The sequence below is a fragment of the Gopherus flavomarginatus genome, chromosome 3 (assembly GCF_025201925.1).
Source record: "Gopherus flavomarginatus isolate rGopFla2 chromosome 3, rGopFla2.mat.asm, whole genome shotgun sequence".
NCBI lineage: Eukaryota > Metazoa > Chordata > Testudines > Testudinidae > Gopherus > Gopherus flavomarginatus.
Genome location: NC_066619.1, coordinates 242762582 through 242789474, shown reverse-complemented (window position 1 = coordinate 242789474; position 26893 = coordinate 242762582). Strand labels below are relative to the sequence as shown.

The 26893-nt window shown below is 40.1% G+C and overlaps 1 protein-coding gene across 2 annotated transcripts in view; it reads left to right on the top strand.

Moving 5' to 3' along the window:
- Positions 1-26893, top strand: part of NWD2 (NACHT and WD repeat domain containing 2) — a 158246-nt gene that overhangs the window by 72553 nt on the left and 58800 nt on the right. The window contains exon 3 of one of the 2 annotated variants that reach the window (XM_050947293.1): positions 12100-12216. In XM_050947293.1, the coding sequence (XP_050803250.1) occupies positions 12100-12216 (117 nt within the window). Of the gene's footprint in view, positions 1-12099; positions 12217-26893 lie in introns of those variants that run through there. The other variant, XM_050947294.1, reaches the window with a different exon arrangement.

Below are 26893 nucleotides of genomic sequence, written 5' to 3'. Positions count from 1 at the left end.
CAAGTTGCTCTTGTCAAGTTAATTTTTAGCTTTGTCTGGTAACAATTTGAAAATAAAATGTTTCTCCATCTCCCTCAAGAAACAGGTAAGGATGGCAGAGAACAGAGCTAATTTTGGCAAGGGGTGAGAAGACAGAAGTAGAAATCCCATTACCCTGCATAAATTGGCACAGAATACAACCTATGATAGTGTCTTCTAAAGACATCCAGCTTTACGTCTTCTCCATCTGTTAGGAGTAAAATAAACATAAGTAAATTGCCAAGGGCCATATACAATAGACAGCTTCTTTTGGTGGCGATGGGAGAGGTGAACCTAGTTCCCGGAGTGCCATGCTGAACACGTGTCTTGGGAAAACAGCACCTCAGCTGTTTTCATTTCACATAAACTTCCAAAGTTTTAGCTGGGATATTCAGTGGATCTTTGAGGAATTGGTGCTCAATTCCAGATGAAATTCAGTATGAGTTGGGCACCTAACTTCCGTAGGTTTCTGTGAAAGCCCCCTCATTCCTTGTTAGCCTCTCATTTGCAAGAGCAGGACCGTGTTCTCATCAGCCAGTCTACTTTGTCTCTGCTCCCTGTCTTGTGGTATTGGTGGAGGGATGATGCAGTGCTTGTGACACTAGCTTGTGACTTGGGAGTCATGGGTTCAAGCTCCTCTGTTCAACATCTGTAAAATGGGAGGACAGTACTTCCCTATCTCATGGGGAAGGATAAATACATTAAAGACTGTGAGGTGCTCAGATACATCAGTAAGGGGGGCCATGTAAATACCAAAGATGTTCTTGAATAAACTTGTATTGCATTTAAAAAAAAGACTCCCATTGACTTCACTGGGCTTTGGGTTAGGCTCTCAGAAAGGAGGAATAAATTCACTATGCAATATTGTAAAAATGTAACTTATCAGAAAACTCTTAAGTCCAAAGCTTCAGGCATTCCTCCCAACACACTAATATTACATACCTTTGCATTGCTTCCCTGTAACTCAATTTTATGAGATAAAGAAGCATTGTCTTTAGTGATAACAGTTAATGTCTTTGAGCTATCATTTTGCATCTAAAGTCCTGCATCACTCTTGATATACATTCATCAGCAGGTTCTGATTGTTGTTGGGGCTTTTTCTTATGAACATCAATATTATCTCTATTAAGAGAATCAGTCTTAGATCCCCTCAAATTAAATGGAGTTGGGAAGCCTGTATGGCAGTAGAGATCGTCTAAAATCACATTGGATGCTGCGTTTATGAAAAATCTTGATGTGAGGGTGCCAAATGATCAGCTGTTTGGACAGTCTCTATTGCAATGCTGCTTGGGGAGAATGCAAAGGGAAGTATAAAATAATAAAACCAGCTTCTCTTACTCTCCTGTACTATTCATGAAAAATTCTGATATCTTTTATTTATCAAACTCCTCTATTTTCCTTATTCTTCAGTCATCTCTGAGGAGACATCTCAAAGAAAGGAAAGAAAGAAAGAAACAGTGTGATGTCTCCTTTAGGCATAACACTATGCATTTAATCCATAATCGGGAAGAAAATACACTCTTGAGATGGGCTGTAGTACAAAATGGAGAAAGACCTCAGTTCCTGCTTTGATGATAATATATGAATATCTTAATAGAGGAAGGTTTCCCTCATAAGTATTCACAAAAATAAAACTATTTTATTAAATAGTTTCAACTATTATCTGAAGACTGACATAGGCCTCAAAACATCAGGAAATTCTTCATGTAGATGGAGGTGAGATGGGCAGCCCCACCAGTGCAGAGGCAGGTGTTAACTATTTTACCTACATGTCCTGAAACAATTGGGGATCCATAAAAAGCAATGACTAGTCAAATCTAGTTTTGACTAGGGATGTCAAGCAATTAAAAAAATTATTCACGATTAATCACATGATTAAAAAAATTAATCATGTGATTAATCACATTGTTAAACAGTAATAGAATACCATTTATTTAAATATTTTGGATGTTTTCTACATTTTCAGATATATTGATTTCAGTTACAACAAACAATACCAAGTGTATAGTGCTCACTTTATATTTATTTTTTATTACAGTTATTTACACTGTAAAAAACAAAATAGTAGTATTTTTCAATTCACCTAATACAAGTACTGTCATGCAATCTCTTTATTATGAAAGTTGAACTTACAAATGTAGAATTAAGTATAAAAAAACAGCATTAAAAAACAAAACAATGTAAAACTTTAGAGCCTACAAGTCCATTCATTCCTACTTCTTGTTCAGCCAATCACTCAGACAAACAAGTTTGTTTACATTTTCAGGAGATAATGCTGCCCGCTTCTTGTTTACAGTGTCATCTGAAAGTGAGAACAGGCATTTGCATGGCACTGTTGTAGCTGGAATTGCAAGATATTTACGTGCCAGATGCGCTAAAGAGTCATATGTCCCTTCATCTTCAACCACCATTCCAGGGGAAATGCATCCATGCTGATGACAATTCTGCTTGATAACAATCCAAAGCAGTGCAGACCAACACATGTTCATTTTCATTATCTGAGTCAGATGCCACCAGCAGAAGGTTGATTTTCTTTTTTGGTGGTTCAGGTTCTGTAGTTTCCTCATTGGAGTGTTGCTCTTTTAAAACTTCTGAAAGCATGCTCCACACCTCGTCCCTTTCAGTTTGGAAGGCACGTCAGATTCTTAAACCTTGGGCCGAGTGATGTAGCTCTCTTTAAAAATCTCACATTGGTACCTTCTTTGTGTTTTGTCAAATCTGCAGTGAAAGTGTTCTTAAAATAAACATGTGCTGGGTCATCATCCGAGACTGCTATAACATGAAATATATGGCAGAATGTGTGTAAAACAGAGCAGAGGACATACAAGAAGTTCAGTCACAAATTTAATTAACACATTTTTTTGATGAGCGTCATCAGCATGGAAGCATGTCCCCTGGAATGTTGGCCAAAGCATGAAGGGGCATACAAATGTTTAGCATATTTGGCACATAAATACCTTGCAATGCCAGCTACAAAAGTGCCCTGCAAACGCCTGTTCTCACTTTCTGGTGACATTGTAAATAAGAAGAGGGCAGCATTATCTCCTGTAAATGTAAACAAACTTGTTTGTCCTAACGATTGGCTGAACAAAAAATAGGACTGTGTGAACTTGTAGGCTCTGAAGTTTTATATTGTTTTGTTTTTGAGTGCAGTTATGTAACAAAAAAAATCTACATTTATAAATTGCAATTTCATGACAGATTGTACTACAGTACTCGAATGACGTGGACTGAAAAATACTATTTCTTTTGTTTATCATTTTTACAGTGCAAATATTTGTAATAAAAATAATATACACTTTGATTTCAATTACAACATAATTCAATATATGTGAAAATGTAGAAGAACATCCAAAATATTTAATAAATTTCAATTGGTATTCTATTGTTTAACAGTGCAATTAAAACTGCGATTAATTTTTTTTAAGTTAAATCGCGTGAGTTAACTGTGATTAATTGACAGCCCTAGTTTTGACGTTAGTATACAAGTGATTTTATCAGGTTTTTTGGCTCAAGTGGGAAAGGTTATATAAAAATTACAAAGAGAAAGTGAGAAAGCATTCTGCAGCAGCTCTGAGATTTTTCTCTCATAAAAATATTTTTTTCTTGGCAGTCTGACCTCCCACTATTTTATGGTTATTATGGGAAGCATTATCTTTTAATACAAAAAAATCATTATTATTAATTATTAGTTTGAAGTGATGCCCATGAAGTACTAGGCACTTTTCAAACATACAAGAAGGGACATAGCTTCTTATTGTAACAGATAGAGTATTTGGGTGGATGAAACTTTTTATTTTTTATATGCGGTCCTCTACTTATAAGATCTGATCAGTGTCTGGCTACCATGAAAACCACATACTGTAGAGTATCCTCAAGTCATCATCTACTTGATAAATCGTGACCTAACTTAAATTCATTCTAATATATTCAGTGCTCCAGTTTTTTCTGCGTCATCTGGCTCCACCGATAACAGGGTCTCAATTGTTGCAAAACATCAGATCTGTCAGGCTTCCTGTGTTGACCACTCCTGTGGGACATAATTACCATATCTGGAGAAATGTGACTGAATAGATTAATTCCATCTCTGAATTGGTTTAGGGTAGACTCTATTAGTTCCATTTGTTTTCCTTTGAATCACGAAAATGTTTCTGAGAAACATCATTTTGATTTGGACTGTTGTTAAAATAGAGATTAAAAAGTATGCTAGAAAGGGTACCTCCAGAACACATGATATTTTGAATCTTTAAACAGCTTGACATATATCTGTTTCTCTAGGTTTATTTTAAACTGAGAAACTAGCTCATAATGGAAACATTTTCTCAGGATAATTAACAACTGTTAAGTGGAGGCATCTTCTAGTGTGGGGAGGAAAAAAAGATATATGATAAACGGAAGAAAGAAAATCCAGTGTGCACAAGAAAATGAAGGCATCCAGAGTCAAGCAAAAAAGTTCACGTATATTGTTAACAATTTACAGTTTTTTCTGCTTAAAGGGCTCAACAGGCTAATGCACCCTACAGAAAGATATACAAAATAAAATGCTAACTTCTTTCAATTAGTAAGAGAAAAAGAATGACCAATAAAGATGATAGGAGTTGTTATGACAGAAGCTTAGGAAAGCAAACAGAAAACACTGACTCATGAGTGAAAAGCTTAAAAAAAAGAAATCAGATGTGCAAGTAGACTAGCCTCAAAGTCAGTCTAGCTCGGGCAGTGAACTCTTACACAGAGTGTCAAGTTGGCAACCCAGTTAGGCAATAATACTGAGTAATATTTCTATTAGGGTGGACACTGGGTGAGCAATGTCTCCAATTATGAGTACAGTAACTCCTTACTTAACGTTGTAGTTATGTTCCTGAAAAATGCAACTTTAAGTGAAACAATGTTAAACGAATCCAATTGTCTCATAAGATTTAACGTAAATGCCAGGGGTTAGGTTCCAAGGAAATTTGGGGGGGGCAGACAAAAGGCATTATATACTGTATAGTACTGTACTGTGGTTGGGAAGTGCCCCTGGCTTACCACACACAGGCACAGCTCGCTGCAGGAAAGGACGCTAGGAAGCACCTTTGCAGCAGCAACAGCAACTTCCCCGGAGAACAGGCTCGGATTTTGCTCCAGGCCCGCCTCTTCCTGTCCCCGCTCCACTCCAGGCACACAACTTTCCACCCCCACTCCATCTCCTCTCCGGAGCATGCCATATCCCTCCCCCCACAAAGTCCTAAGCTTCCCCGCTCCTGCCCCTCCCTCCCAGAAAGTCCTAAGTGCCGCCAAACAGCTGTTTAGTGGCATTTAGGATTTTCTGGGAGGGAGGGGGAGGAGTGGAGATGCAGTGCTTACCTGCTTCTCCCCCTCCCGCCCAGCACTTCGCGCTTAGGACTTTCTAGGAGGGAGGGGCAAGAGCAGGGAAGCCCTGCGTCTTCACTCCTCCGCCTCCCTCCCAAAAAGTCCTAAGCACCGCCAAACAGCTGGGGGAAACACAGGAGGGCGGGGGAGGAGGCGGAGAAGCGGAACTTAGGCAACGCTCCCTTGTAAAGTCACTGCTCTTCCACAGAATCTTACAAGCAGGCAGCCAAACGATGTTATAAGTGTGCATTGCACAACTTGAAACGAGCATGTTCCCTAATTAAGCAGGGAGGTAACATTGAAACCATGTTAAGTGGGACAACGTTAAATGAGGAGTTACTGTAATAAATATGCTTTGACATCAGTCACAAGCATCTTCTTGTTCCGCTGTATCCCATATACTCCTTCTTTCTAAATTCTCAGGTTCCACGCGCATATAGGTTTGACACTATATCAGCTTGCTGGGCAGGGCAAACTTCTCATGTGACAGTTGATTTTTAATAGCTTGACACTGAATCACCACATTGCAATGTAACGTCATGACGTCAAGATGCAGAGTCATCATGTTGTAACACAATGGTATTAGGTTGTGATTCAAGATTAGGTCATGATGGTGTAACGCCAGTCCTGAAAGATATTTTTTGAGACATTACAGCCAAATTTTCAAAAGTGGCCTCTTATTTTTGCGCACACACAGTTGTGCGAGCATGCCTGTTTGGATATGCAGTTACTAGGCACAAATTTACAAACCACTATCAAAAATTTGTCCAGGAGAGCTCAGGCAGAATTGGGATGGAAGCATGCTTATGAGCAATAAAGCATAGGGATTTATCCTAGAATTATTTCTTTTCTGTGTCTCTCTTTATGGGTCTTGAATACCCCTATGCATAGGCGCCGACTTTCTCTCAACCCCCCTCTACCCCAGGTCCACCCTCACTCCACCCCTTCCTCGCCTCTTCCTTCCCTCACCCTGCTTCTTCCCACACATGCCCTACCTCTTCCCACCCCTTCCACCAAGCATGTCCCATCCCTGCTCCTCCAGAGCATGCAGGAGGCGCTGGGAGGGAGAGAAGGAGTTGATCAGCGGGGCCACCAGTGAGTGGGAGGCACTGGGCAGAGGAAGGGAGCTTGGCTGCCGGTGGGTGCTAAGCACCTGCTAAGTTTTTTCCAAGGGTGCTCCAGCACTGGAGCACCATTGCAGTCAGCACCTATGTCGCTAAGATTTGCTTGCCAAAGCAAAGCGTGTTTACTAGTGCTAAGTGAACTGTAGCTGCAAAAGATTCATCATTTGTGTTGCAATAAATTGCCTGGAGAGATTGTGGAATCACTCCATCACTGAGATTTTTAAGAGCAGATTAAAAAAACACCTCACAGGAATGGTCTAGAACAGTGGTCCCCAACCTTTTTGTGACCAGTAGCACATTCACATTTTCAGAAGAGTGTGGCGGGTGCCAACAATTTTTCAAGGCTTATTTTGTATTTGTGTATTAAATAATACAAAAAACATGTTTAATATTACATAATATATGAATCCAGAGAGAAGAGAGAAGCCAGTGAAAAGCCACAAGGACAGAGAACACCAGTGCCCACAGCCCTGGAGTACTCTGTCCCCAGCAGGCGCGGGGCCCCAGATTCTCTTCTTTGCTGGGTACTAGGTGGGCTTTGCACCTTCTGGGGACCAAGAACACCAGCACCTTCAGCCCCAGAGTTCTCTGTCCCCAGCAGGCACGGGGCCGCGGCTTCTCTCTAGCTTATGCCGCGGCCACGCACCTGCCAGGGACCGAGAACACCGGCACCTGCAGTCCCAGAGTTCTCTGTCCCTGGCAGGCGTGGGGCCGCAGCTTCGCTCCCCTGCTGGGAACTAGGCAGGCCCCGCATCTGCCGGGAACAGAGAACACCACGCCCACAGCCTGAGGTCTCTGTCCCCTGCTGGGCACCAGGCGGGTGCACATAAATGCCCCGGCGGGCGCCATGGCGCCCGCAGGCACCACGTTGGGGACCACTGGTCTAGAGAATACTTAGTCCTGCCATGAGTGCAGGGGACTGGACTAGATGACCTCTCGAGGTCCCTTACAATTCTCTGATTTAATAATGTTGCCCTTAGCCTGAGAGGATAGACAATATTTGGGGCCTTACAGGGTTATTTCCATTAGTAGGAGAAATTAATGATAGAATCAGTTAGTTCTTTGATGCAATTCTGTTTATTTACAAAGACTATATATACAAAATCTTTTCCCCTGAATACAGAAGCAGGAAGCAGTTTCTTTGTTCAGAAATCTGTGCTCACTTTCCTGTCGGTCCCGTGTCTCAAGGAGTTCTGTTTCTGTTCCTTCTCAAGGCTATGCTATCATCTGCTTCTCTGGCTGCTTTCTGCTCCCAACCAATCAATTCTTCAGCCTCTGCATTTTCAGTCAGTCCCAGGGACACCCTTCTTATTCTCCCTGAGTTAGTTCTTGTTCAGCCCTTTCCATGCTGGGCTGTGCCTTCAGCAATGGTTTCTATTATTTCAGCTGTCCCTAAAGAAATGGACATTTAATTGTGCCTTCATTTAGCATGAATGAAAGGTGGCTAGTGCATCCACCAGCTTCAGCAATATAATGTGATTGCCTAAAAACTTGCTGGCCCCCAACAACATCCTCTAGTCTAGCACAACAGTAATAATGTATTTCCACATGTTAGTATCGGGAGATCCTAAACCTCACTTTCCAGCAGAAAGGAAAGATTATTCACCAGTAACTGTAGTTCTTTATGAGTGCTGCCTCTGCATTAATACATACCCCAACCCCGTTCATGACTTCTTCAGCATTCTACCATCATCGGGCTCTGAGGGACTGAGTCAGGTGGGCCCCAACTACCCTTTTACAACCATTGCTCCAAGCGTTCATTTCCAGCATCCTAATGAGCCCTGCTTTTGAGAAAGTACCTGAAGCTCCAATAAAAATAAAGCTCATCTATGCAGGAGACACAACATACTCAGGGGCCAGCCCAAGACTGTGGAATAAACGCCCTGGCAGCTAAAGAGCATCACAAACCTCAGCCCCTTCTAGTGTAAGTGCAAGGTGCATTTCTTTGACCTTGCCTTTTCTAACATAAACAAATAACGTGTGAGTATATAATATATTTTATTGGATCAACTTCTGTTGGTGGAAGAGACAAGCTTTTGAGCTTACAGAGCTCTTCTTCAGATCTGAAAAAGGTACTCAGGTCTGGTCTAAACTACAGACTTCTATTGGTATAACTATGTCACTCAGGGGTGTGGATTTTTCACACTCTTGAGCGACGTACTTATACCTACCTAACCCCCCATGTACACAGCGTTATGTCAGCAAGAGAGCTTCTCCCGCCAACCTAGCTGCCACCTCTCAGGGAGGTGAATTAACTACACTGACTAGAGAGCACTCTCCCATTGGCTTGGAGCGTCTTCATGAAAACACTGCAATGGCACAGCTGCAGCGGTGCAGCTACACCCATGCAGTGTTTTAAGGGTAGACTTGCCCACAGAGTGTCACAGCTAAAAACAAGGTGGAACAGATTGTTTAGCATAAGAAGTTAACACATACTGTAAGAGACCTTTCAAGGTGAAGTGCCCAGTTAACATCTCTGGAGTCATAGAACAAAGAAGCGGGGAGAGGGGGGAAGTTAGTGGGTTACAGATTGTTGTAATGAGCCATAAATCCAGTGGCTTTCTTAAGTCCATGATTTTTAGTGTCTAGCAAAGTTATGAATTTAAGCTTCCAGGCTCGTCTTTTGAAGGTGTTATGCAGGCTTCCTTTGAGGATGAGGACTGAGAGGTCAGATATAGAACGATCACTTTTTGAGAAGTGTTCATCCACTGGGGATATGATTTTTTTTTTTGTCTTTTATCACTTTTTTATGTGAGTTTATTCAAGAGCCTAGCGATTCTCATTTCACTCACACAATTGTTGTTGGGGCATGTAGTGCATTGGAGGATGGGCATTACATGCTGTGATAGCTGTGTTCAGGGGCGTATTGACCACCATACCAATAGAGAGATGTCTGTAAGTTTTGCATCACTTGTTACGGGGGAGTCTGGTGCTGCTTTGAGTTGGTTTGTCCTGGCCTGTGGGGCGCTTGCTTCTGATGATGAGCTTGGCAAAGCTGGGGGTTGTTTGAAGGGGGGCAGGGTTGGGAAAGATTTCTTTCAGGATGGGGTCCCCATCAAATATGGATTATAATTCTTTAATGATACCCTGTATGTGTTCCAGTCTGGGGTGTTAGGTAACAACTAAATATGTGCAGTTGGATCAGATTTTTTTTCCACATTGAAGCAGATTCTTTCAGGGTATTTGGGTAGCCCGTTCCATGATGCCATCTAGTTCTGAGACCAACATGACTACAACAACACTGAACAATAACACACACACTACAAAATAAAACACTGCCAATTACACACTCTTTTCTACCCGGAGAGAGGATGAGAGAACAAATGTGAAAGATGTTAGTCCCATTGCTCAGTGCTTTAATGGAAGGTGCTCAGATACTACAATGATGAGCACAGAATAAGAACCTGAAAAGAATAGAAAGTCAATGGCACCAGGTATTCACCCCTCAAGAAAAAAAATATGAAAATGTAGAATTCCTTGTCAGTCATCTTTCTTTTTTGTCAGTAAAGAAAGAAGTTATGACTTAGAAAACACCCAAGGAGAAGTCTTTTGAGAAATCTGACATTTTTACTTAGTCCCATTTCTGGAGATAATCACATTTTAATAAATCAGAATGCATTTACCATGTGTACAAGGCACAAAATTTGATTCATAAAGTAAGAAGACAATAACAATAAAATCATTTAAACATAAGATACTAGTTTTTTTTTGTCTATTCTACTGAAATTTTGCTGGGCGATTTTGTTATTAGAAAGATACCTTCTGACCTTTCATAACATATAGAGGAGAGGCACACAGCATGCTAGAAAGTCAGCCTTGACACACTGTTCTCTCTTCTGTCCTAGCTCAAGTTCTCTGACTTCTGACTGGTCAGTTAGAGTAAAAATTTCCTTTGATGCCTGAGAAAATTCTTGAGTGACAAGTTCATCTGGCTGCAAATTCAAATATCTGTGGAATTGAGAATATATGACTGAATTAGTTAATTTCTGTCTTATGCAATTCTAATATTCAGGCATCTGATGAAAACAACACAGAGTTCAAAAATAAATCCATAGATAAATAATGGGAAGGAGAAAGAAATATGGAGAAAAGAAATATTTTCACTTGTAAATAGAAAAAGATCAATGAAGCGGAGAGATGCAGGAAGGCTGAGATGGCAAGAGCTGCAAAGAAGTTTCTTGCTCTAACGAGTGTTTTGGACATAGTTTATGTAAAGTAAAAATGTATAAAATTAGTCTGTCTGACATTATTCTCTTTTGTTCCACTTTATAATGCACTTCACTCTTTGGGCTATGTCACCACATGTGGTCTCTTACCTCCAGCGTGTAGTGCCTGTGGTCCCAATCCTGCAAACAGTTACACATGTGCTTAATTTTACTATGAATACTCATGGCAGTAAAGCATGTACATAACTGTTTGCAGGATTGGGTCTTATAACCTATCAGTCATTGTTACCAGAACCTTCCTAAGATTTGCCTGTTTACAAGTGGTTTAACTTGACTAATGCATCAACCGTATACATTTTAGATGGTAAGTTCTTCAGTGCAGGGACTCTCTCTTACTACTGTGTTCAGACTGTATTAAGCACAATATGGTTCCATCTTGATTGAGGCGTCTAGGTGCTATTACAATACAAATAAATACATAAATTAAATAATGAAGATATGTCCCAATACTGTTTTTTAATTGTGCAGTAATGACTTCTTTACAGTAGTATCACGTGGTTTTATTGATAACTGATAGTAGCATAAATAAGCAAATCGCAGCAGGATATATCATCAATTTATTTTTTTAAAAACCTGAGACAGATAAAGGACTCTGTTCCTTTAAATAAAATGTCCTGCAATAATGAAACTTCCATCCATTAACAGTTAAAATATGTAGCGAAACCACGCTTCATCACTAAATCTCTTTAAATAAATGTAGCAACCTCAACCAGCTTCTTTCATGCATTTGCTTGCATCCTATTAACATTATAAAACTGAATCTATAGCAACAGATGAAAGTCTGAACAGCAAGCCATCTGCTATTATAAATTCATGCATTTTTTACTTCCAGAGCAACAAAACGTTAGGGAACAAGGGAGGAGTGATATTACAGTATCTAATCCAATCCTGTCTTTTTTATTCATTTTAGCACAGGATAGTTTGATCTCTGGAGGGGTCAAAAAGTCACTGGGTGAAATCTAAGCTGTGTTGAAGTCAGTTGCAAGACTCTTGACTTCATAGGGGCCAGGATTTTGACCAGAGTCTTGTAATTATTATTATTCATTTATTATTTGCATTACAATAGCAACTAGAATCCCCATCTGAGATCGGGACATCAGTGTGCTAGGTGCTGTACAAACATATAGTAAGAGGCAGTCCCTGCCCCCAAAGAATTTACAGTCTAAATAGAGAAGACAGTGGGAGGGGAAACAAAGAGGTAAGTTGACTTGCCTACATCACAGAGCTGGTCCATGTTAGGACTGGGAATAGCACCCAGTTCCGCCCACTGCTCTACCCACTGGCCCACATTAACTCTTAATTGAGATCTTGATCATCTTGTTATGTAGGAGAAGCTTAAACTAATGAATAAAACTAACAGTGTGTTATACATTGATTTCCAGGTCATAGACTTATACTGGGGAGTAGAAACAGAAGAGTGGGACAGTCCTGAGCTCCAGAAGACTCGTATGAAGCTGTTAGAAGATTGCTTGAAAACTTCTACAGGTCCATGTTTTGTTGTGGGTATACAAATAATGCTTTACATTAAAACAAAAATACGTTGATAGCTATCCTAGCATCTGTAGTGCAGTTAAAGGCTTTTTCTTAGACAAATGTATTTTCTCTTTTACTTCTAAAATATTCCTTGTATACTTCTTACTATACATTTGAAATATCAGACTTGAGATTTCCCAGATGATGCTGCAAATTGTCAATGGTAAAGGAGGACTGGCCCTTCACAGCCAGCCCATTTTTGGGGGGTTGGTGCCCCTATTTGGAGGGCACTATGACTGCTGACCAATGGCAGCACTTCTTGGTTAGGGAATTAATTCCAAGTACTTCTCCCAAGTTCTGGTATTGGCAAGCCAACAAGGGCTTGCCTATAAAAGAACAGCAGCAGGCAGAGGTTATCGTTCTCAATCCAATCTCTGCTGGCAGGCCAAGGAAATGTAGGATGCTATTTCGATCTGAACATCAAAATGGGGGATGGTCAGTGACAGCCTGTGAAGGCTGTAGCTATTCTCTCTCTCTCACACGCACGCAAAACACCCATAGTTTACTGCTGCCAGGACAGATTGCTTTTAGAAGGTACTTCAAGGTTCAATAACATTGTAGACACCTGGCAAAAAAATTCCTGTGTTCATCCTCACTGGCCCTCCCATCAACTTTTGTAAAAGTGGCATACATTCTCCTGTATAATAGGAGTAGACATTTGTTAAGGTTGTAGCTAGTATCTTACCTGAAGCTCAAGAAAAGATCTTCTGCCATAGAATCATAGAAATATAGGGCTGGAAGGGACTTTGAGAAGTCATCAAGTCCAGCCCCCTGCACTTAGGCATCCCTGACAAGGTTTGTCTAACCTGTTCTTAAAAATCTCCAGTGATGAGAATTCCACAACCTCCTTTGGAAGCCTATTCCGGAACTTATGATTAGAAAGTTTTTCCTAATATCTAACCTAAATCTTTTAAGCCCGTTACTTCTTGCCCTACTTTCAGTGGACATGGAGAATAATTGATCACTGTCTTCTTTATAACAGCCCTTAACATATTTGAAGACTATCAGGTTCTCTCCTCACTCTTCTTTTCTCAAACCTAAACATGCCCAATTTATTTTAACCTTTCCTCATAGGTCAGGTTTTCTAAACCTTTTATCATTTTTTATTGCTTTCCTTTGGACTTGCTCAGTTTATCCACATCTTTTCTAAAGTGTGGCGCTCAGAACTGAACACAGTACTCCAGCTGAGGCTTCACCAGTGCTGAGTACAGCAATTACCTCTTTTTTTTGTTTGGTCATAAACAGATGGTTAAGGGTTACTGTCTCTTTTACCTGTAAAGGGTTAAGAAGCTCAGTAAACCTGGCTGACACCTGACCAGAGGACCAATAGGGGGACAAGATACTTTCAAATCTTGGTGGAGGGAAGTCTTTGTTTGTGCTTTTTGTTTTGTTCATTGTTCGCTCTTGGGACTAAGAGGGACCAGATGTACACCTAGGCTCTCCAAATCTTTCTGAATCAGTCTTTCATGTTTCAAAATTGTAAGTAATAGCCAGGCAAGGTGGATTAGTCTTATTTTTGTTTTCTCAACTTGTAAATGTTTCTTTTTGCTGGAAGGATTTTTACCTCTGTTTGCTGTAACTCTGAACCAGACTAGAGGGGGTTTCCTCTGGGCTATATAAATCTAAGTACCCTGTAAAGCATTTTCTATCCTGATTTTACAGAGATAATTTTTACCTTTCCTTTTTTTAATTAAAAGCTTTCTTTTTAAGAACCTGATTGATTTTTCCTTGTTTTAAGATCCAAGGGGTTGGGTCTGAACTCACCAGGGATTGGTGGGGGGAAAGAAGGGGGGATGGTTAATTTCTCCTTGCTTTAAGATCCAAGGGTATGGATCTGTGTTCCCCAGGGAAGGTTTTGGGGGAACAGAAAGTGTGCCAGACACTAAATTCTGGCTGGTGGCAGTGTACCAGATCTAAGCTAGTAATTAAGCTTTGAAGTGTTCATGCAGGTCCCCACTTTTTGTACTCTAAAGTTCAAACTGGGGAAAGAAACCTTGACATTCTGACATATGCCATTCCTGCTAATACACCCCAGAATGATATTAGCCTTTTTCTCAGTTACATCACACTGTTGACTCATATTCAAATTGTGATCCTCTATAACCTGCAGATTCTTTTCGGCACCACTACTTCCTATCCAGTTATTCCCCATTTTGTAGTTGTGCATTTGATTATTTTTTTCCTTCCAAAGTGTAATGCTTTGTACCTGGCATTACTGAATTTCATTTTGTATTAATTTCAGACGAGTTTTCTAATTTATCAAGGTCATTTTTAATTCTAATCCTGTCCTCCAAAGTGCTTGCAACGCCACCCAGCCTGGTATCATTTGCAGATTTCATAAGCATACTTTCCACAGCATTATCTAAGTCATTATCAAAAATATTGACTAGTACGAAGCTCAGGACTGACCTCAGCAGATACACCTTTCAAGTTTGATAGCTTGATAACTGCTCTTTGAGTATTGTTTTTCAACCAATTGTGCGCCCATTTTATAGTAGTTTAATCTAGACAACATTTCCCTAGTTTGCTTATGAGAATATTATGTGGGACTGTTTTTAAAGCCTTACGAAAATCAAGATATATAATGTCTTCTGCTTCACTCATATCCACCAAGCCAGTAACCCTGTCAAAAGAAGAAAATTAGGTTGGTTTGGCATGATTTGTTCTTGACTAACCCATGATGGCTATTTCGTATAATCCTATTATCCTCTAGGTAGTTACAAATTTATTGTTTAATAATTTGTTCAGGTATGTTTCCAGGTATCAAAGTTAGGCTGACTGGTCTATAATTCCCCAGGGTCATCTTTGTTTCCCCTTGTTAGAGATAGCTGCAATGTTTGCCCATCACAATGTCTTCAATTCTGAATTTATGGCACCAAGTCAAATGTTAATTTGAGCTCAGGTATCAGAGGGGTAGCCGTGTTAGTCTGGATCTGTAAAAAGCAACAAAGAGTCCTGTGGCACCTTACAGACTAACATAAAATATATTTGTTAGTCTATAAGGTGCCACAGGACTCTTTGTTGTTTAATCTGAGCTCAGTAACTGAAAGACACTAGGAGTAAACTGCATCAGTTAAATTCTGCGAAATAGGAATCCTCTCTTTGCAGTGACGCAATATGCGCTAAATGTTGCTGGCAGTGGTGTTATATTCATTATATGGTGCAGAATAGACTTGTAAGTTTAATTTCCCTTTCCCTTAGAAAAATTTGTGCCTTGCTTTAATGAGCACATAGGTAAAAAATACTGAAAAATATTTTTGGCACATCAGTATGTGGCATATAGACTGTATTAATCTTGCATATTGATTCTGAACAAAAGTTATCATTCTTCTGCCAACTTTTTAAATAAGGTGTTCCTTTTAACACTTTCTGGGTAGATTAAGGTAACCAATGAGGTTGGATATACAATGGCAGAACCAGAAACAGGACGCCTCTACCTCGATATAATGCTGTCCTTGGGAGTCAAAAAATCTTACCGCGTTATAGGTGAAACTGCGTTATATTGAACTTGCTTTGATCCACCGGAGTGCTGCCTTACCACTTTATATCCGAATTTGTGTTATATCAGGTCGCGTTATATCGGGGTAGTGGTGTATTTGAACAATTTAGACTACATCATCATAAGTTAGCACTGATATCTGAAACACAAAGCAATTTGGGAGGCAAGTGGATTTGTTTTGTTTGTGTGTGAAGTATATATGGGCTGGGATTCTTTGTAAGTACGGCGAGCAAGGCTGTTTCACTGGAGATGTATACTGCCTGGAAGGAATTTTTAGTCAGACTGTTGTTTGTTGGAGTTTTTTTGTTTTGTTATTTTTTGTTAACACCTATCTAACTTCAGTGAATAATAAACACCTGGGAACATAGTCTTTATTAAGGATTCTGCACCCTGCTCTTTGGTTAGGGAATGAGAAAACACTCAGTCAACACCTGAGACACCGAGTAATCCCTCTGAATCCTCTACTCATGACATTCCACCTATTCCTAAGTAAAATTAAATTAAAAAAATGTTTCTTTGGAAAACACCTTCCAGCCCTTCATTTTGCAATAAAAAGGCACATTACATTTCACAGACCCCATAAAAAGAAAGCTTAAGCAGGTCATTTGTAAAGGATGTGAGAGTTTGTTGTGAGTGTAATGAGAGAACAATAAAATCAGTGGCAGCAGCCAGCATATCCAACTTATACAGTTAATAAGCCTTGTCCTCAACTGTACCATAGTAGTATTCAGGACATGTCAGCGAATGAAGACCGACACGGGGACAGTTTTAAGTGTCAGACTGCAACATTATTAAACTTAACCAAAGGAGGGGTGCTACCTGTCCTGTCAACCAGACTCTTGCATACCAGGCATTTTAGGTGGTTCCAGTGCAGCGTTACAAGGCTCCTACTGCATAGCCCATAACTCAGGGTAGACTCTCCTCAGCTTACCTCTTAGATTCAGCTCTCTCATCTGAATCCTTTCACTCACAGCCACACACCCTGCGAGGTGGACAGAAAGTACTGAAATGTGACAGGGGGAGGAACTTGGCCTGTACATGCCACAAGGTCTCCCCCTACCCCTGGGCATAAAGCCCACCAGCGAAATCCCAGGTCTTTTACTTCTGAGAACAATCCCTGCCTTTTAACCACACTAGAAATTGGCTGCAATTTGCAACAAACCAATGTCCCTACCAAGTACTACCACTGGTTACTAAATCTTATTCCCGTTGAACCTAACTGTGCCTCCCGACTGCTGCGAGGAAGGCAGAAAATCCACCGGGACTCTACCAATTTGGCCCCAGCAAGGGACCAGTCAGCTCCCCTCCTACTCCAGCTGGCCAATGGGCAGAGTAGTAGGGGTTACTCTTGCATTCCCCCAGTGTGTGCTCTCCTCCGCACTTCTAGAGGGGCTGTTCCAGTCACCGCCTATCCCATAAAGTTTGCCACCTGTTGAGGCAGCTGGATGGCAATAGCAGAGGAGGAGGGTGCAAAATTGGTTTCCAAACCTCTTTTAAGGTGTCCTCATCTTGGGGCTGTTTGCTGTTTTCCCAGACTTAAAAAAAGTATATAAGACCAGGATTGCTCTGTCCACTGACTGCTTGCCATTGCAAGGAGCCATTCTGGCCACCAAGGATCAACATGGCAGGAAGGCACTTTGACCATGCTTCATTTTTTTTTTTTTACCATGCCCCCTACATTGGTTTCAGGAGGGAGATGATGTAGAAGCTGCAACCCAAATATTTCCCCTACCCCTCCCATTCCAGGGGAATCTTCAGAGAGTCACTTAAGATGGCTTTAAGTCTGATTAGTGCTGCAGGAGCCATGCAAAATCGATTAAATGGAGCCGAGTGTCCAGCCCAGTATCCTTGCTCTTAAATCTACAGAACTGGTTTTTAAAAAATCCACAAATATCTCTTTCACTTTCCTTGTTAGAGAACTGTCTGAAGATGTGATAATATTGTGGAATTACTACAGCAAGTTGTTAACAATAAGCAGCAATTGAGAGAAGACATGCAGGCCCAGAGCCTCAAAGATATTGAGAAGCTGGTTCCTACTGAAATCAATGGAACTTCGGTGCCCAATTACCTTTGCAGATATATGCCTCAGTATTTCGCTGTCATTACTGGGATCTGCCAATTGATGTGAAATTCTGCTCAGTAGAAGCCAGAAAACCTCTGAAGATTAAAAGGAAGAAAATAAAGATCTTAGTATAAAAGCCAATTATCTTTCAAGATAAGTGTTTGCTAGTTTAAAAAAAAGACTATTTTTTGTTGTTGTTTTTTCTCAGAATAGCAAACTGTTGTAGCTAGGTAGAGCTAGTTACATATGAGATAACAGCCCAGCCTCATACTCACAACCTCCCAATAGCGCTTAGTCAATATAACTTTTTAAACAAGTATTTTGTTGGGTTTTTGCTATTGATGAGATGTTTCAGACACTGTATTAAGGCTTCACCTCCCTCCTGGCCCTGTCAGTTGGTTGCTATATTTTCTCCATCTGCACCCACCATTTGTGTATCAGTTTTACTTCAGGGCCTCATCTTAGCAAAATCAGTAAAGTCTCCTACATCATGCTGATGTTTAATACAAAAGTCTCCCCTATGGGGTTTCATTTATTGTTATTAAACAAAATATATTCAGCTGTTCACGCTATATCCAGGCTAATCAACCAGAGTTGGCTGAAGTCATTTTTAGTCAGAGAATGGCCTTCTTTCAAAAACAAAATTTGTTCAGTTTTTATGGAGGGAAAAGGTTGTGCATCTTTTCAATATTTTTCCAATTATTTATCAAAAACATTATTAAAACGTTTATCAAACTTTTCAATTACCAAACACCAAGTTTTTAGTAAATACAATTTCTATCACCATTCTGATGTTTTCAGTAAAAATTCCTGCAACTTTTGTGATTTTTTTTAAAGGGTTAATTTCAAACACTCTAAACAAGAACTATTTTGCAAAAACTAGGATTTTTTTTTTTAACCAGTTCTGTCTCCATGTCGTTTTGCCCCTCTGGCACAGCTTCAGAGTCTTTTCAGCCCTTCCTGAGAGTTTCATAGTACTTTTCCCCTCACTGCAGGGGTGTTGCTTTCTCTTGTGTCAGGGGCCAAAACACAGTCCCTGCTTCATGGCTGTGTTGTCCTTTCAGTCCCTTGTCTTCAGGATTTTGCCACAGCCCTCCTCTTAAGGACTATGAATAGTTCCAGTCTCTCTCTGGCCCCCCTCATGGCGTCTGATCACAGCTCCTTTCAGGTTCTTTCCCCAGGCCTTTACCAGGGGAGACCAAATAGCACCCAGGGTAAAATCCTGACACACTTAAAATCAGTGTTTAAAATCCTGTTAACTTCAATAAGGCCAGGATTTCACCCAGTTTCCCTCTTCGGGTCTTGCAGTGGAGAAACTCCCTAGTCCCCTCAAAGGTAGCAATAGGACCTGTTTTTTATTTCCTGCCTCTTCTACCTGCAGCCAAATCACATAATCAGTCACTTGCTCCTTAGTCAGCTGATTTGGTGCTCCAAGTCCTGGCATAGAGGGGCATCACTGGGGTGGCATGGGCATATCAGGGGTGAGGCTGCAGCACATAGGGCTGAGGAGACTCAGAGCAACTCTGGGACTGCTGTTAGACTCTCAGGGTACGTCTACACTACAGGATAAATTCGAATTAGCTTAAACCGATATTATAAAACAGATATTATAAAGTCGATTGTGCGCGTCCACACTAGGCACATGAATTCGGTGGTGTGCGTCCGTGGTCCGAGGCTAGCGTCGATTTCTGGAGTGGTGCACTGTGGGTAGCTACTGTAAAATAATGAGGCCAATAACGTCGATTTGCATCCACACTAACCCTAAATCGATATAGTAATATCGATTTTAGCGTTACTCCTCTCATTTTGTAGGAGTACAGAAATCGATTTAAAGAGCCCTTTAAATTGATATAAAGAGCAGTGTAGTGTGGACGAGTGCAGCATTAAATCGATTTAACACTGTTAAAATCGGTTTAACAGCATAGTGTGGACCAGGCCTCAGGGCTCGCTAAATTACACAGGGAACTCTCCAGCCCTCAGAGCAGCCAAGAACGCTGAAGGTAAAAAGGTGGCTTTAAACCTCTTTAGCCTCTCCTCACCACCTCCACTCAACTGAGGCCTTGGCTACACTGGCGCTTTACAGAGCTGCAACTTTCTCGCTCAGGGATGTGAAAAAAACACACCCCTGAGCACAGCAAGTTACAGCGCTGCAAAGCTCCAGTGTAAACAGTGCCCCAGCGCTGGGAGCACAGCTCCCAGCACTGCAAGCTAATCCCCACAGGGAGGTGGAGTACATGCAGCTCTGGGAGAGCTCTCTCCCAGCGCTGGTGCCGCGACCACACTCGCACTTCAAAGCACTGCCGCGAGAGCGCTCCCGCGGCAGCACTTTGGAGTTTCCAGTGTAGCCAAGACCTGAGCTGTGAATTCTGAGCTGCACTGCTGAGGGGTACAGTACAAAGTCTCACTCAGTGTTGCCTGTGTTACAGTCAGACAATCTGAAAAGGTGGTCTGTATAAAAATGACAACTTAGAATAAGTGACTTTTGAGCCAGTAGGAAATCTTGGCATGCTCACACTAAGCTCCCTTAGCTCAGGCAGTTAGTTTAAAGTGTCTAATCTAGCAACAGAGCTCGATAAGTACTGAGCAATAAGATGTTTGGGACAACGGTGGGGAAGAGGTACCTCTCTATAAAGATATTTAGACTTTGTGGTTTGCGAGATGAAAACACAGGTAAATTCTTCATTCTGTTACTACTGAGAACAGGTTTGTAGAACTACAACAATGCTGCTAGTGGAATTGCTCAGCAGAATGGTTCAGATTCCATCAATTCTCTTTAATGCACAAACACTATAAAATCTTTTTATTTAGATTCACGGATATAACTCACATGGCTTTAATATAAAATGTTTGTGGAAGATAGACAGAAGATCTGTCTACATTGTAGAAATTTGCACCGATATCATTACACCAAAGCAGATTTCTCTTAATGTAGACAGGGCCAAAATGCAGAATATCTGACTCCCTATCCTTCAGCACAGATATTTTCAACTGGATAAGATTAATGCCTATAAACCCAATTCCGTAATTCTTGCACTTTCAATAGTTAAAGTTTTACTGGGTGATTTAAGAGCTGAAAATGAAAACAGAATGTTGTCCTTTGTTACTGGTGAACTTTTTTTTCCCTCTGTTATTTTCTTATTGCAAATATCAAGTTATTGGAGGTGCTTGTTACAAGACAACACAGGACACCAACATCTTTCTTCTGAGATCTTCATTTACATATTATAATATATTGTAGAAGATTCCTGCAAGGTCCAATCAGTTGCAGAATATGTCCTCATCCGCAAGTCCTGAAAGGTCATAATAAACATCCAGATACCCAATTTTGCCTGCAATCACAAAAGTGGAACTGAAAGCCTAAGGACCGAAGAAGTATTTAGAATAGCTCTACAAGGAACAAACCATTAGGTAAAATCTATTGTTAAAGTGAAAAATCCATGCTGGAGTCACTGCAAGTTACTAGAATGTAGAGAGTCCTGAGATCAGTAAGCTGAAGACAGTAGGAGTAGGAACACACAGACAGTGAGAAAGTTTGGAGGGGACTAACATTAAATTAAACAAAAATAATCTTTGCTATTTTGTTAGAATGACAGTTTAAGGAAAAGTTTATAGTTTTCAACAGCGATTACTAGGGCATTTGTATCTTTTACTGAGCTCCATTTGCAACATGAAAAGCTCAGATTCAGGAAGCTGGCTCTTGAGCTGCCATTGCTGAATGCACTGGAGAGAAGCAGTGTACATGCATTAGTTTCTGTAGAAGGCCTTTTTACCATCACTTCTTTGCCATCTCCAATTCTGTCTAAAGTTTTAGCTGCATAGAGATTCACTAGTGTTCCCTAAGAAAAGTTGGCTAAGACAAATTTCACTTTGATTCTCTAAATGCAGATAAAGAGCTGAAGTTTGAGTCTTATACCTGTCATACCGAAATGGCAGATGCTACTTTAAATGGAGAAGAGAAGATTTTTGAGGAAGGTCCTAATCTTAGACTGTTTTTAAGGAACAAAAGATGAAAAGGCTAAAACTATTAACACAGTTTTCTGTACGAACTTGAATGGTACAAAGCAGCCTGTGACATGGAACCACTGATCTCCTGGAACCTATCATTTCTGTGGTGCCTACAGTTCCCTATGTGTGGCATTGGTTAAGCCACATTTTATTGTTATCTCACTCTTAGAGCCCACCCTCGCTCATTTGTCAATTTCATCCAGTTGTTGCATCCTGTCTGTCTTGTAGATTGTGAGCTCTCTGGGGCAAAGACTGGTTTTGTTATTTGCCTGTACAGAGCCTAACAAAATGGAGCCCTAGTCCTTGATTAGAATTAGCTGCCACTGTAATACCTAAATGTGGTCTCAAATCTCTAGAGAGCTGGCTTCCATCTCTTTCTTCTTTTGCTAAGAAACCTGGACCTAGTCCAGTTTTCTGGATATATTTTTATGACTTTTCACTTTTTCTTTAACAAAGAAACCAAGCTTGCAGGGTAGAGATTTTACAACATTTTCTTGTAGCCATGGACTTGAAACAAATCCTGTCATCCTCAGATGTCTCTATGGAACATAAAAAACATCTACTTACGCTAACATTTACCTGAATATTTTATGAACTAAGAATTTTGAAACTATTTATAACTGGCATTGCTGCTGAAGAAAGAATGGAAATCAATGGACCTGAAGAGTTAACTAGACTTGGTAGTCCTGTCAATACTTGTCCCTAGAGAGATGTCCAAATCCACCACAGCCACAGCACAAGATCTCAAATTCTCACCTCCTCTTTACCAAGATTAACCCTATCAATAGCTCTTCCAATGTAATTTCAGTTTGATTATAGCTCTCACAAATCTTCCGGCTCCCATTCACTGATCCAAGGACATTACACCAAATATGTCTTTGGTACCCTCCCCTCAAATGTTCATATTCGTCCCTGCTCCCTCTTATTTCTTCTATCTTCCTTGACAGCTCTTGAGTAAATGCTGGTGACATAGATATCAGATTGGAAACAAGCAGGTATTCATACCATCTCGTATCACAGTACCTGACTGATTTAAATCCAGTCATTTCAACTGATGCAGAAGGAGTTTACCAGGTTAATCACCAAGCTCCAAAAACTAGAGTTTTTAAGTGAATGTAATGTTAGTCAGTGGAAATGTGCTGGACTGACAGCACTAGAAGTGGAAGTTCACTTTCACTCACTCTCCTCAGAAGAGATACAAGCTTGGAAACATTAGTTTAAGGTTCTCCAATACCAATGTACCTTAACTCTTCAGGGAGCTGGCCTCTTAAATGTAGTGATTAACTAAGTCAACAAAAGTATGAGAATGTTTCTGAGTAGAAGAAATATCTGGGGAAGATGCTATTCACCTTTTTATTTTCCACAGAGAAGAGATTTAGCAGACTCACCTGATTCTACCTTATAACCACAGCTTTTTAGTATACATGAGTAACTTGGTTAATAAAGGGTACAGTCCAGGAAAAGCATATCAGAGAGGAATGTGCACAATTTGGTAGTAATAGAAATGGAATTTCTCAGTCTGAGATATAAATATGAATGTCAGATTCATTGATAAATCTTTGATTGCAGGAATATGAAGAAATTTCCTGTGTGGGTATGGTATTGAATAACTGCCTATCATGGGGATTGTACTATTCTTGTAGCATCTGATACTTGCTACGGCAGAGGTAGAACCTTGCACTAGAGAGGCCATTGGTTGATCACATATAGCAATACCTTTATTCCTATGGTATATTTTCATTAGCAATTTGGCAAGTGGCAAAGAACTACACATGACCTAATTCCCTTCAACTTTATACCATGAGACACAGAAAGATCGGATCAAGGCACTTGCTGATTTGTTCTAAAGCACCTTACCTCTGAGTTTTAATGGTTTAAAAATACATATTTAAAAAATAAAACTCATTTCCCGCCCCCCAGTGCCACAGACAACTGAGCAATACTTCTTAAAGTGGTGTCAAAAAATCAAGCCCCTCAAATAGTGAGAATGCTGAGCATTCTTGGATTCGTTACAATATTCCTTTATATTATATATTTTGTTCTTCAGGTGAGAAATTAGCCATTGTCAACTATGCAAGAAGCCATTTCCCTTCATTATAGCAAAACTAAAACCAAGAGTGTCATAAATGGTATATTTAATACTTGCATCAGTTCTGCCTTATAATTAGCAAAGGCAAATCAAATCTACAAAATTAAGTTGACTTAAGTTACATCAGCATACAGCCACCACAGTAATTACATTGGTTTTGCATGTCCACACTATGCTCCTTCTGTCAGCGGTGCGCATCCTCACCAGGAGCATAGTTTAACTGTCAGTATGGAGCACTGGAGGGCACTGACCGCACGAGTCCCACAACACAGGGCTGACAGGACAGCAGTCCTCAGGGTGTCAGCTGCCAGGGATTGACATAAGTAATGCAGTGTCTACATTGACAGTGCGTCGACCTAACTACATAGAACTAAGTGCTATGCCTCTTGTGGAGGTGGAGTTATTAAGTCAGGATAATGGGCAACTTACATCAGCAGGAGCAACATTGTAGTGTAGATGCTTACAGAGTTAGGCTTATGCCAACCTAACTCTGTAGTTTAGACCAGGCCTAACATATACCACTTAAGGTTTAAGGTGTACAATATGTTTAAGTGGCATATTCTGTCAATATGCATTCAGTTTAGGCATGAAATTCACAAGGCGGTCTTGGGAAAATGACAAAATCCCTCTCCATTTACAGTTCACTACTATGTCAGGTTTTTGGACCAGATTGGCAACGTTACAGATGTCTTTTCATGTGTCCTTGTTTTTTTGCCTAATCAGAATTCAGTAGGCCAAATTCTGCTTTCTTTTACACCAGAAGCAAGCAGAGTTGTTCTGGATTTACAGTAACATTAACTAAAAGCTGGTTGGCCCTCCAGTTGTGGCTAACTTCCATTACTTAAGAAAATGGTGCAAGCTGTGGGATTTTTTTTTGTTTTTGTTTTGAGGGCAAGGGGGTTTGGTTTTTTTAGTTTACTGCAATGTGTACATACCATAGCTTTAAGTCATCCTTCCTTTCTGTGAGTTTTACTTCCACTGAGCTGGTCCCTTGCAATAATGCCTGTAACCTCCATTAGGGATAGTTTTTCTTTATAGTTTTCAATCGCATCTTTTTTTCTTCCTATCCCCTCCAAACATTCTGAATTGAGGATTAAATCTTGTTAAACTGAGTAAACTACTGGGTTTAGATTGATTTTATAAATTGCTTTTTTGTGGCACTGTGTGCCAATACTGTGCTATCAGTGTGAGAAAAATGAAATGTCAGTTCTTAAATCAGCACAGGGCAGTAACTTAAGAGATCTAAACTTTTGTTCAAGCACATATATCAAGGTCTTACCTGGAGACAAAAAATAAAAATAAATCCTGAAAAAGATGTAAAAGAAATCCTCAGTCTGTGGCACCCTCTTTTTGAAAGTACAGTACCCCACTTTCCTCTTATCACAGTAGGATTATATATCAGTTCCAGGGGAAATATCCTTGGGATGAGTAGAAAGTATACCTGTAATTTGTACTCTTTTTAAAAACCTTAGCTTTTACTGTATTACTGTAATGGTACACATGCTAAATCAAAGTAATACAATATGTGCTTACAAAGTGTATTTATTTAAAATAAGTTTCTCCTTTTGGGAGGGATAATTTCCCTTTGAGCATTGCATGAAATTCTCATGGTCATCAGTGGAAGTAATTTATAAGTTACTTAAATGCTGCACTATATACCTCAGACCTATGGCAAAACATACTTTTGGTGCTGCTCTATGTGTCTGCTACTGTACAATCACACAGAGACTGTAACAGAGAACAGCAATGAAAGGGTTATGTTTTGGTCGGAGAGGTACTTGGCACTCACTTTGACTACACAATGTGCAAGGCACTGTATTTTCAAATGCTCCCGCTTTTTGAAAGAATGAAGTAATTTCCCCATACTTTAAAACACTGTGGTATTGCCACACTAAAGGTTAAAAAAAATCCTGAGTCTTGCCCTTAAAACTCATGAGATTGCTTCAAGTTATGAGATTTTTTTAAAATAGTAAGATTTAGGTTCTTTGTTTGCCTTCAGCTTTTAGAGCCATTAAAGTTCATCTTGTCAAGTTTTTCTCCATATCCATGTGGGCTAGAAACTTACATTCAAAAACATAAATTGAGATCGCATAACTCCAGGAGCTGGGCCAATATTGCAAGACTAATAATAGAATTGTGAGAATTGGCAACACTGATACTATGTAAGACTGGCAGATTGTATTAATATCACAAGGGAATGTTATTGACCGTGTCTCTTTAAAAGCTGTGGTAATGCTATGTTGGTTCTGAGTGGAATGAGTTCACTGACCTCTGATGTTTCACATCTACCATTCTACTTTCAGCCCATGATTGAACATTCCCTAGTGCAACATGAAAGTGCCCATGACCAAATATGTAATCTTAAAACATACCCTGCAAGTTACAATGTGCAGGCAGACTCCTATGTCTATTTAGAGCCGCTCTGATATCAGCGGGGATCTGTTTGGACTCAGAGGTCTTCCTGAACTGTTCCTCTCACAGGATCAGGTCCTTAAACAGCAGCTTGCATCATGGAAATGACTTCCATGTTTGTAATTAACAAAAAAAAATCTGTGGAAATTTTTGGGCTAAAAATCTGATTAAACAGGTCAAATCTCATTTTGCACGAATCACCTCCCTTTCCACAAACTAGAGCCTCACACCTAATATGACCACTCATAGTAAGTGTTAATGTAATTTTTATGAACATAATAACCATGTAAGAGCACTTGCATTGTTGAAATCCAACAAAAAGGACCAGTAACATTTTAGTGATTTTTACTAGAACGGTCAAATTTCAAATACTGGCTTTTTGGTTGGATTTCTTTAATCAACAGCCCAGAATTAATGATTTTACCAAATTTCAAGATTCTAGCTGAAAGAGGGCATGGAAATCAGTTGTTCATTTGTCACCTATTACTATTTTCTCTATTATATACGTTTAGATTTGAACCTATGTAACAGCTAGTTATGCAACACTCACTCTGCAAAGCTTGCCCGGAGCAAAGA